Source organism: Lampris incognitus, chromosome 2 (assembly GCF_029633865.1).
Source record: "Lampris incognitus isolate fLamInc1 chromosome 2, fLamInc1.hap2, whole genome shotgun sequence".
Lineage (NCBI taxonomy): Eukaryota > Metazoa > Chordata > Actinopteri > Lampriformes > Lampridae > Lampris > Lampris incognitus.
The window spans coordinates 123,043,571-123,055,288 of record NC_079212.1 but is presented as its reverse complement, the minus strand read 5'-3'; the positions used below and the strand labels follow the sequence as shown (position 1 = coordinate 123,055,288).

Genomic DNA, 11,718 nt, shown 5'->3' with positions numbered 1-11,718 from the left:
AGTCTCCTCCGACTTCAGCCACACTCCTGGAGGCAGAACCAAAACCCAGGTGCATAATCTCAGCGAGTGAGTCGTTGTAATTTGTTGTGTGTTTGTGTGTGTGTGTGTGTCTTCTTATGGGTGTGTGTTGTAAGCAGCTGGGGCTAACAGAGTGTCAAAATTGGTTGTGAAATTTGTCAACAAGGCGTCTAATTCCAATTAATATTTCACCAACTGGTAGCGCCAAAGTTCTGCCTACTACTGATCACTTCTACAAGATGCTTAAATGTCATTTCATAAATATCGGATCACTGTCTACCAAAGCCGATAAATGATCTGATTCTTGAAAATATGATTGGGTTATGTGAAACATGGCTGAAACCAAATGTTTTCCTTCCCTTAAATGAAGCTTCCCCACCCGTCTATACTTATGCCCACGTAGCTCGGGCAAATAAACAAGGTGGGGGTGCTGCCTTCATATATAAATCTATTTCCAATCTGACTTCTAGACTTGAATCTCAATTCCAGTCTTTGAGGCTCTTGTTCTTGGGCCAACACATCAGGAGACAGCACACATTTAAATGCATGCTGTACATGGCTAAACACACACACATTCTCGCTCTCGCTCTCCCTCTCTCTCTCTCTCTTTCGCTCCCTCTCTCTCTCTCTCTCTCTCTCTCTCTCTCTCTCTCTCTCTCTCCTCTCTCTCTTCTCTCCTCTCTCTCTCTCTCTCTCTCTCTCTCTCTCTCTCTCTCTCTCTCTCTCTCTCTTTCTCTCTCTCTCTCTCTCAATTCAATTCAATTCAATATGTGCTTTATTGGCATGACATACGTTTGTGTACATATTGCCAAAGCATGTAAAACAACATCAACACAGTACAACAACGATTATAATAATAACCGCAACAACAATGATTATGATCTCTCTCTCTCTCTCTCTCTCTCTCTCTCTCTCTCTCTCTCTCTCTCTCTCTCTCCTCTCTCTCTCTCTCTCTCTCTCTCTCTCTCTCGCTCTCTCTCTCTCTCTCTCTCTCTCTCTCTCTCTCTCTCTCTCTCTCTCTCTCTCTCTCTCTCTCTCTCTCTCTCTCTCTCTCTCTCTCTCTCTCTCTCACACGCACACACACACACACACACGCACTGGTCCCAAAGGTACAAAAAGGTAACAGCAAACACAGAACACAAAGAGAGAAGAAAAAAGAGGTGAGGGCCGGATAATATGAAAGTCTGTCTCTCTTTCTCTCCTTCTCTCTCTCCGTCTACATAACGACATAAAACAGCCTCGTCAGATTAACTATAAGGACAACTTTATCCAAAGATAAACACCTTGTGAGAGTACAGTGGCATTTCAGTCTGCCAGACACTAAAGAGTGTTAAAACACTCCAGAGCGCCTGTAATTGGGAGGGGGCGGGTGGGGGGGGGCAGCTCTTCTCAACTATCCCTCAGAGAGAGAGAGACATTTTCCAAAACGCTGAGTTAGTTTTCAAACACTTTTTTTTGGGGGGGGGGGGGGGCTTTGTTGTTGGCAAGCCTTGTTTATCTGAAGGAAATCCAGGCCCGAGTGAATCGTGACTGGCGGAGGAGGAAGGTAACTTCATTAGCGCAAAGGAGACAAAGGAGAGAGAGAGAGACAGAGAGAGACAGTGAGAGAGAGGTGTGTGTGCGTGTTTGTGTATACTTGCATGCATATGTGTGTATGCATGAGAGCGAGAAAGAGGAGAGGAGGAGAGAACGAGAGAGTGATAAATGCAGAGGTATACAGAAAAAAAGGCACGACGGCTAACAAAAACAGAACAAGAGAAAATCAAAGGATGAGACGAGTAGAGAGGACTGAGGGGAGAGAGAGAAAAAAGGAAAGAAAAGAACGAGAGAGAGCGCGAGAGAGAGGAAGAGCAAGAGAGGATGAGAGTGGATGCGAGGTAGAGAGAGTCAGCAGAGACAAACAGACACACGGTGACGGTGGATTGGACACATCTCTAATGAAGGGCTGTGGTTTGCAGGCCAGGCTGGTACTCTAAAGAGAGGAGAGCACAGCTGGCTGGGCTGCTGCGTATTCAGCCTCCCTCTCTTTGTTGTTCTAGTGACAACCGGCTCCCACTCTCCAGTGGTCTCTTCTTTTCTTTTCTTTTTTTTTTATTGGGGCTTTCAGCACATCATACTCAGCCCAACCCCTCGGCCCTCCGGGACCGCAGACGGAGACACAGCCATGGGCCCCATCCCTGTTTGCTTTAGAGGGATTACACAAGTGCTCTCTCAAAGACTGTTTCTTTGTAAAATGTGCATGCAGTAAAGGCACGCTAAGTATTATTCAAGTTGAGAATATTCTGGCAGAGAGAGCAAAAACAAGAGAGAAAGAGAGAGAGGGGGGGGGGGGGAGAATAGCATTTGAATCAGAGATATAGGCCGACTCTCTGATGGATTGGCTTTGTGTTCTGTGTAGTGGTAATTTTGTCCACAGCTCTCTCTCTGTAATTTGTAACCATGATTAGGCGTGCCATAGCATGCCCACTTATCTGCTGGCGATGTTTATGCTCAGCAGGAATATCATCTAACAGGCATGCATCTAAGACGTGGCATGGGTGGTAATAGAAGATCCCAGTCTGAGAGCAGAATCTGTGACTGCGTATGAGCGAGATTGGTGGAGATGGATAATAAAACAATCCAACTCTGCACCTTGTAATGTAAAGCACTCTTCACCCCCGGCTCTGCCTCCCCAGCTCATCTCCTATCTCATCTCCACTAAAATTAGATTGTAGAGGGAGGTACAGTGCTTTCCGTGTGTTGGTGTGTGTGTGTGTGTGTGTGTGTGTGTGTGTGTGTGTGTGTGTGTGTGTGTGTGTGTGTGCATGCGTGTGTGTGTCTGTGTGTGTATGTTTGCAAGTATGTGAATACGCATACATAATCCATTAAAAGACTTATGGACCAATATGTTAATTAAACATTTAATGCTGAGTCTTTCTGCATGCACAAACACACACACACACACAATTGTGAATTAACTTTTGCCCTCCCGCCCACTCCTCTTATTTGGCTTTTATTAGACCAATCCCACAGTGTGACCAGATATCCTACAGTCTTAAATGACTTATTGATTTCTCCCTATGTATAGCTCTTGCACTTCTCTCTACAGCGCTCCTCTCTTGCTGCTTTGTGATATCTCTTTCAGAACAGATGATAGGTAATTTCCCTGGGATGTGGGAACTCGTCTGCTTAGGGTACAGACCTTGTGAAGTAGAAAACGATTTTTCGTTGCGGCGAAGTCGAAGGTGATGTGAACTTTGACGAGGACATGATGAAAACCGTTCCTGATATTGAGACTGAAGCCACTGTGCTAATGTGCTAACATGCGTGGCATGTTAGACGTCACAACAGGCGTCACCGTAGCTGTTTTTAGAACAATTAGCACTCAAAAACAAAGCCGTTATCCAGACACTGTCTCTTACCTTGGCTGGTGTCAAAAATGTTGACATTCTTGGTGAACTTTGAGCTCTGGTGTCCCCCTCCCTGGCGCAGCCCGCCTAGCAGACACAGCCTCCCAGCGCTGTCCCACAAGACACCCCCGTACGAACGCTTACACGGCATCATGGGAAGTGTACTCCAGAGACGAGCCTCCGAGTCGTACACCTCAAAAGACTTCACCACCCGCTTACACTGGCGCCCACCTGCAGCATAGTGCGCAAATGGACAAAAACACACAGCCACACAAAGTCAATATACTTATTGGGTTAGACACACACACACAAACACACACACACACACACACACACACACACACACACACACACACACACACACATACACCGTTTCTCTATACTAACGGGGACCCCCCTCATTGACTACATTCATTTCCTAGCCCTTAACCATAACCTTAACCATTGTGTTGATTGACCGTTGCAGCGACGAGGACCATCTAGTCATTCTGTAGGGGTCGATTTCTGTGGGTGTGAAGATGGCTAGTTAGTCCAATCTGCGCCCTGAATGTTCTTTGGCCGTGTGGGCATGGGATAGTGGGAGTAGCTGGAGGGTTGCTGGCACGGTCTTTCCTGGCCTGCCTGCGGCTCTCTGCTGCAGCAATCCTGGTGTCCTCACATGTGTTTACACCATTTCGGACAGCTGCACGCCACTCTCCTCTGTTCAGAACTTTCTGTTACCATGTGTCGTAGTTGATGGTGAAGGCTTTTAACGAAACCTTCAAGGTGTCTGAAACGTTTTTTTTTACCACCATGGAGTGCTTGCCTTGCTTGAGTTCGCCATATAACAGTTTCTTTGGGAGACGGTGGTCTGGCATGCAAACTACGTGGCCCACCCAACGAAGCCGTGATTGCATGAGGATGATGTGTATACTCGGCGGTCTAGAGTGAGTGAGGACCTCTGTGTCAGGGATCTTGTCATCTCACTTTATGCCAAGAAGTTTTTCTGAGGCATGTGGTGTGAAAACGGTTTAGTGTTTTTGCATGGCGTTTGTAAGCTGTCCATGTTTCGCAGCCGTAAAGCAGTGTGGTGAGAACTATGGCCCGATACACTTTAATTTTTGTCTCCTGGGTGATGCCTGTCCCGTTCCACACATTCTTGTGGAGTCTGCCAAAAGCAGTACATCTCTTCATCAGTGGTGACATATCTGGAGAGAGAGCTGCCCAGGTAAGTGAATTTGTCGGCCGCATTAAATCGATGCCCATTGATGGTGATGTTAGGTACATTGTATGGCTTGCCTGGAGCTGGCTGATGAAGTACTTCAGTCTTTTTTATGTTGATGGTGAGGCCGAAGTTGTTGCAAGCCTCTGAGAACTTATTGATACTTTGTTGCATGTTGGCTTCGGATGTAGCGTTGAGGGCGCAGTCATCGTCAAACAGAAGATTGTTGAAGGTTGCCATTTTAACTAAGGTTTTTGCTTTAAGCCGCTGAAGGTTGAAGAGAGAGCCATCAAAACGGTAATCAACAACATTGCCAGCGTCCTCCTCTCTGAAGGCATCTGACAGCATGGCTGAGAACATAAGGCTGAACAGAGTTGGGGCAAGGACACAGCCTTGCTTTACTCCATTAGAGACAGGGAATGGCTCAGATGCAACTCCATTATCTTGGACTCTGGCTAGCATGCCATTGTGTAGTTGTCATACGATGGTGATGAACTTTTTTGGACATCCGTATTTTGCCATGATTCTCCAAAGGCCATCTCTGCAGACAGAATCAAAGGCCTTGGTCAGATCGACAAAAGTGGAGTACAGGTCAACATTTTGTTGACCTGTACTCCACTTACCTTAACCATTATAACTACATGCATAACCTTAACCCTTATCCTGATTCTAACCTTAACCCTGAACCCAAGTCCTAATCGTAAAATAGGCCCTTTTCCTCATGGGGGACCCATAAAATGTTCCCACAAGGTATGTGGTTTCAGGTTTGTGGTCCCCATTAGGATAGAAAAACCTGGTACACACACACACACACACACACACACACACACACACACACACACACACACACACACACACACACACACACACTTATTTCTGTACCTGCAACATAGATTTTATTCCCCAAGAGATGCGCAGTGGCGTCGTACCGAGGGGTTGGCATAGGGGGCAGCTGCGCCCACACGTCCTTTCTCAAGTCATACTGTTGTAGGATACTTCGAGGAAATAAGTCAGCCCCCATTCCCCCGACTGCCAAGGCTCTGCTGTCTACACATCGATGGACAGAAGGAGAGGCAAAGACAAAAAAGGGGAGAAAGTGGAAGGATCCGTAGCAAAACATTAAAACAATAACGGAGAACTTCCAGGATAAGAATAGATGTGTGGTAAGGAATGTTAGAACAAATAAAAGAGAAAACATCAAATTAAAAAAGGGAGAAGAATATAATTAACAGAGCTGGGAGATAAGGGTTGCCCCTCTGGCAGAGTCTGCTTTTACACACCGTAATGGTGACATGCAAATTGAGAATCACTGAAAAAAAACAAAAAAAACCAACACACATCAAGCGTTTGAAGTATATAAAGCGCTCCCAAATTTCTATCCATCCATTTGGAACAAAAATAATTACTGAGCATTCATTGCCCAACAGAGAGTGGGAGAAAGGAAATATTTAAAAGCGGTATTTTACATTTTGTCAACAAAGACTTCAGTTGTATTCCATTCTGTAGAATTTGGTTTGATTTTGTGATGTCAGTCATCTCATAAAAGTTGATGTGTCTTGTTTCCAATGGCAGACGTCCAACTTTGAAATTAACTTGTGTGACTGCTCGACTATATATGTATGACACCAAGCCCTTAAAAGTTGCTACCTGAAAAGTGATCAATTAAACTGACCTCCAGAGTCTGGTGTTGTTGAAATAAAATGGACAGACCCAAATAATAAGCGCCCAGCCTTTGACACACTGCGCACCTTTCACTGTGATGGTGACACCCATGAGAGCCTCTCGGAGGGCACTTCTCTTCCTCCACTTCCCTTCCTCTGTGTTGTACACCTCCACCACCTTCAGGGGGCTCTGGTCCTCTCCGACTCCCCCCACCACCAGGATTTGCTTCCCAAGCACCACCACAGCTGCCCCAGCACGAGGGGTTGGCATTGGGGGCAAGCTAACCCACTGGTCTCCCTGCAGACAGTGAAAACCAGTTGCAAACACATCACGTAATGTCTTACAAAGATCAGCTCACACATAAAGCTTCAGGTCATCTTTAAGCCTCCTGTTATCTTCAGATTTTACGAACAAATGTTATCCTTGGGGTCAATTTTACCCCATTAGTTTAAACATCCAGAAAATGATTATAATTAAAATGGTTACCTAAGTTTATGTGTCAGGTAATTTATGTTTCTTTGATGACTACCTAAATAGCCCTTTAAATAAAACATAACCCCCCCCCCCATCCTTATACACCCAGAATACCTATTACGTGACTATGGAAAAATATGCAAATCACCATAAAATCGCTCTGATTGACCTGAAATTGGAAAGAACGATCTTTTTTGATGTGTTATATATTATTTCTAAGTACAGATTTTTGTTATTTATAACATTTGGAAAGAAAAATTATTTCTGTTGTACCATGTATTATGTTCGGGGTCAATTTGACCCCAGGAAAAACAAATACAATGTCAAACATTTAGAAGGATTTTATTTGTAAAACCGAACATCAGCATCATTAGAACATCAGCAAGGAACATCAGTAAGGAACACATAACCATTCTTTATTTACAAAAAAACATCTATAAAAGGTAAATTTGAGCATTGTGTCAGGGATTGTTCTGTGCTACTGTAAGTGCTATGTATGTGAATACGTGTTTGTGAAAACGTAGAAAACAAAGTTATGTAGTCACCAAAAGTAGTCTGACAGAATACAAACAGCATAGACAGACTATGAACAGCATATTATTTTTTCTACAGGCCACCAGAAGGTACAGTCCAGGCTTCTGTCTGCACTACTGTGCCCATGATGTGCAGAGAGTGTGTGCGTGCTGCTTGCAGACGTATTTCTTACATTTCACACAGGTGTTTCTGGTCTTGGAGTCATTTCTGGTGGGACAGACCTGGCACCTGCCACGTTTCCTGCCTGCAGTTTGAACCACTGGTGGAGTTGGGGCATGTGTCTCTGTTTGGATGTCCTTTATAACAGTTGCAGCAGCGGTTGATGCTCTTGGAAGGCACCGTCTTCTCTCGATGTGAAGTTTCACCAGCACGTAACCCAACTGCTTCAGGAAAATCCTCCTACGACTCAGTTTTCCGCTGTTCCAGTCCTTGTTTGTTTCGCTCCATATTACAAAGGCATTGTAGGTACTCACATCAATGATGTTGAAGAAAATGACAAGGGGCCAGCAGGCAGTCATGCATTGGCAGCTGTATGTGGCTGTGACCTTGTCCAGGTTATCAACCCCTCCCTTTGTCTCATTGTAGTCCAAGACCATTTGTGGTTTTCTGTCTTCGCTGGTTCTCAGGGCAGCATCCTTGTGCCTGGTGCTCATCAGCAGGTCACTATTCCCTTTCTTGGGGCAATAGGAGATGACAGTGGCTCTGTCAGTGAAGGCAAACATTGAAGATGTTACCTATCTGTTCTTCATCACAAGAAGCTCAGAGGGAAGCTCTGGTTTGTTCTTTCTCACTGTCCCCAACATGGTAATCTTTCTTTTGAGCAGTTCCTCACTCAGGGTGTATGATATGAAAATTATCACATGCAATGTTATGACATTCAGTCCTTCAGCCATGTCCAGTACCACCCGCATGTCCTGATTTTTTTCAGGTGCTTCCCCAGGGTATCTGCCAGTGTATAGATCTGCATATTCCTGGCATAGCTGGACTGTGCATCACATGCTGCCCATATTTTGAGTTGGCCGGTTTGCTTGGCATGTATTGTCTGAAGGGACCACGCACACGAAATGCAGCCAGACATTCATCCACAGTCACGTGGGGGCCTGAATTGTAAAGTAAGGGTAATCGCTGAACCCACTTGTCCCATACATCCCGTATTGCTGCGAGTTTGTCATGCTCTCATCGGCCCTGCCTTGTTTCTCTGTCATCAAAGCATATGACATGGGAGAAAACATGGAATGTCTTTAGAGACATGGTGGCTGGAAATATTGCCCTTCCAGTGTCTGCATTCCAAAGGCTTGCTGTTGCTTTGCCTTTTGACTTGTACACTCCTGCCAAAATGAGCAACCCAATGTAGGCTTGCAAGTGGGTCACATCCAAGTCTGTCCCCATACACACGCCTCCCCTCTAAGTTTGTCATCCCAAGTATATAATTTTCAATCGATGGTGTTACGAAGAGCTCAAATGATGATTTTATGTCTTCGACATGGCTGACAGCGTATCTGGTGGGGCCTGGAACCATTTTGATAACATTAGCAGCACTAAGTCTATCGTGTCATTCAAGTGGGGAGAGGGACCATAATACCTTTCCATTTTTGGGAGGTAAAGTGTCTACTAGTGGTTGAGAGTCAACAGGAGGGTCAACACTGTCATTCTCATCAGAGGAGGATACCTCATAATCAGGGTCCTCCTCAACATTATCCTCTGTCTCAGACACATTCTCCTCTATGTCACTTTCAGTGTCAAAGAGCTGTGTCAAAACCCCATTGGCAGTAAACCATTGCTTAGAGGTCATTCTCAGCTGAGAAAGAGCACACAGAGCACACACAGCATGAAGAGGAATAGGTTAGAAGGCTGCTGTGCATGCTTTTATAATTTTGCTCCTCTCTTATGTTGTGTGAACTATCAATGTCCTCGCAGGAACCATATTTCCCCACCCCCACGGTGCAAGAAATATCAAAGTTCTCATAGGAATTATGTTTCCCCCTCCCCCATGTCATGTGAAGTATCAGTTTTACTACTACAAGTGTGTTAGGTCACACATACACGCACAAACACACACACACACACACACACACACACACACACACACACACACACACACACACACACACACACACACACACTCATGCACACACACCTATGCCCCCATGGCACGGGAAATATTAAAGTTCCCCTCCCTCAAGTCGTATGAACTATCAATTCTACTAATACAGGTGTGTGTATGTTAGGTTACACACACACACACACACACACACACACACACACACACACACACACACACACACACACACACACAAACACACATTTTATACAGCTAAAATGGCCTGGGGTCAAATTGACCCCAAAGAACACCGATGCATTCAAAATGTTTACAGGACATTGAAAACATATCATCATGTTAATTTTATGTTTCCCCAGGTTTCCCCATTAGATTAGGAAATGTCATTAAATATGACACTAATATTAAATATGAAGAAAAAAAGACATAAATCATTTATTTATAGACATTAAACACTGAATGGGGTCAAATTGACCCCAAGAATAATAGAAGGATTCCATCCATCCATCCATCCATTATCCAAACCACTTATCCTGCTCTCAGGGTCACGGGGATGCTGGAGCCTATCCCACCAGTCACTGGGCGGCAGGCGGGGAGACACCCTGGACAAGCCACCAGGCCATAACAGGGCCGAGCTCCTAACATTTAATGTCGCTATTGTGTTGTAGGTTCATTTCAAAAGAAACATCAATATAGTCATGAGGTAAATGTAGTTTTACTTCTTTAAACCCACACAGTGAAAGTTTTGTGCAGTAGCGGTGCTCGTTGGCTGCGGGCGGTAACTTCCTCTGTGCTGTGGCATACAGTACTGATGGCTTGGTGCCATCAAAACATGTAGAATGACTACATGTTTTGCCAACAACCACATATAAACTGTCGCAAACTAACTGGAGATGCATGAAGTTTGCCCAGAGCCCTTTGTTGTTTGTTACTGTCAATAACGTGAGACCAGAACTTGCACCGGACCACTCTAGCAGCTCTAGCAGTGAAACCACTTGGCGTATCGGATCCTCAGTGGATGTAATTTGTTCTGTATTAAATACAGGAGGCCTGCCCATTGAGGAAAGGGAGGACCATCCTCCTTAAAATTTCAGAGAAAAACAAACTTAAAAAAGAAAAATAAATACACGTAATTTTAACAGACTAAAATACTGATAATATTACTATTTTAACACTTCAAAGTCACAAAAATCATCTCCCTGTATCAAAATATTGACAGCAATCTCTACCGCAATTGAAAATGTACTGTACCTCCCCATGTCACCCATTGATTTTCATTATAAATGGTTGTTACCCCAGTGGCTCGTGAGTTCTGGCTTTTAACATGGGGTGAATAATGTAAGGGAGGATGAATCTCCCTTTGGGTGGGTCTAGCCAGAGGCTCTGGATTTAGCGCCAAACATCAGAGAACCAATCAGGGGAGCTGAATGCACTGGTGAATACCCAATCAGAGTTTTGAGGGTGCGGTTATCAATGATATCTGCAATAATCTTGTCCTGTGTCATCTGTTATTGGCCAAAACATGTAAAATTATGTTCCAACAGAGGAAGCCCTCTCTAACCAATCAGCAATCAGAATACAATTTTGGCATTGCCTTGGCCTAATGATAATTTCCAAATTTCATCTTCAATTCTCTACCACTGTGTTGTACGTGAGTGTGTCGAACAGGTGGTAAAGCGATAGATAGATTCATATATTAGCATAGTAGAGAGGAAATTATAACATGCAAATTGCGAAGTACTTTTATTAAGTAAATCGCTAAAAAATTACATTTTATTTAGGCCTTTTCAACAGAGTCCAAATTTCCTTTTACAGATTTACGTTTCCCTTTTATCTATTAAGTGACAACAGCCACATTGCCTTGTGACCTTACAAGAGCCAAAGAAAAGGTGAGTATTCATAGCTCAGTTTAGTTTTCCATCACTATTAAACTGCCGAAGCTTGATTTGTGTTGATTTTTTTTACTGGCCAGGCTTCTTCTGACCTTGCAAGATCCAAAGAAGACAGCCAGCCTTTACTTCTCTCTAACTCTTAGAAGACTGGATGCAACAACAGGCCTCACAGCAGCTATGAAGATAATTTCCCAACATGTATAGTGAGTGGAACTCTCCCACAGGCAGAAGAACTCATAACACACTTGATTTTTATTTTATTTTCAATAATTAGTAATAATTATAAATATAATAATTAAATAACACTGGACAAAATTTTTTTTCAAACATTTTGTCTCCTGAAAAAAAGAAGAGATTTTGATAGACAATGTCAAGCTGAACACAAAAACAATTTCAGATTTCTTGTATCATGTAGGAATTTGGAGAAATATTAAAATAAATTTGATTGAATTTAACATGTTTAATCGCATAATGATGCTAACACATTGT

At 43.8% G+C, this 11,718-nt stretch overlaps 1 protein-coding gene across 1 annotated transcript in view; it reads right to left on the bottom strand.

The window, feature by feature from the left end:
- klhdc8a (kelch domain containing 8A) overlaps nucleotides 1-11,718 on the bottom strand; it is a 42,636-nt gene that overhangs the window by 1,386 nt on the left and 29,532 nt on the right. The window contains exons 4-7 of the mRNA XM_056301608.1: nucleotides 6,357-6,567; nucleotides 5,491-5,655; nucleotides 3,420-3,638; nucleotides 2-26 (exon numbers count right to left, since the gene is read on the bottom strand). Of these exons, the coding sequence (XP_056157583.1) occupies nucleotides 2-26; nucleotides 3,420-3,638; nucleotides 5,491-5,655; nucleotides 6,357-6,567 (620 nt within the window). The remainder of the gene's footprint in view (nucleotide 1; nucleotides 27-3,419; nucleotides 3,639-5,490; nucleotides 5,656-6,356; nucleotides 6,568-11,718) is intronic.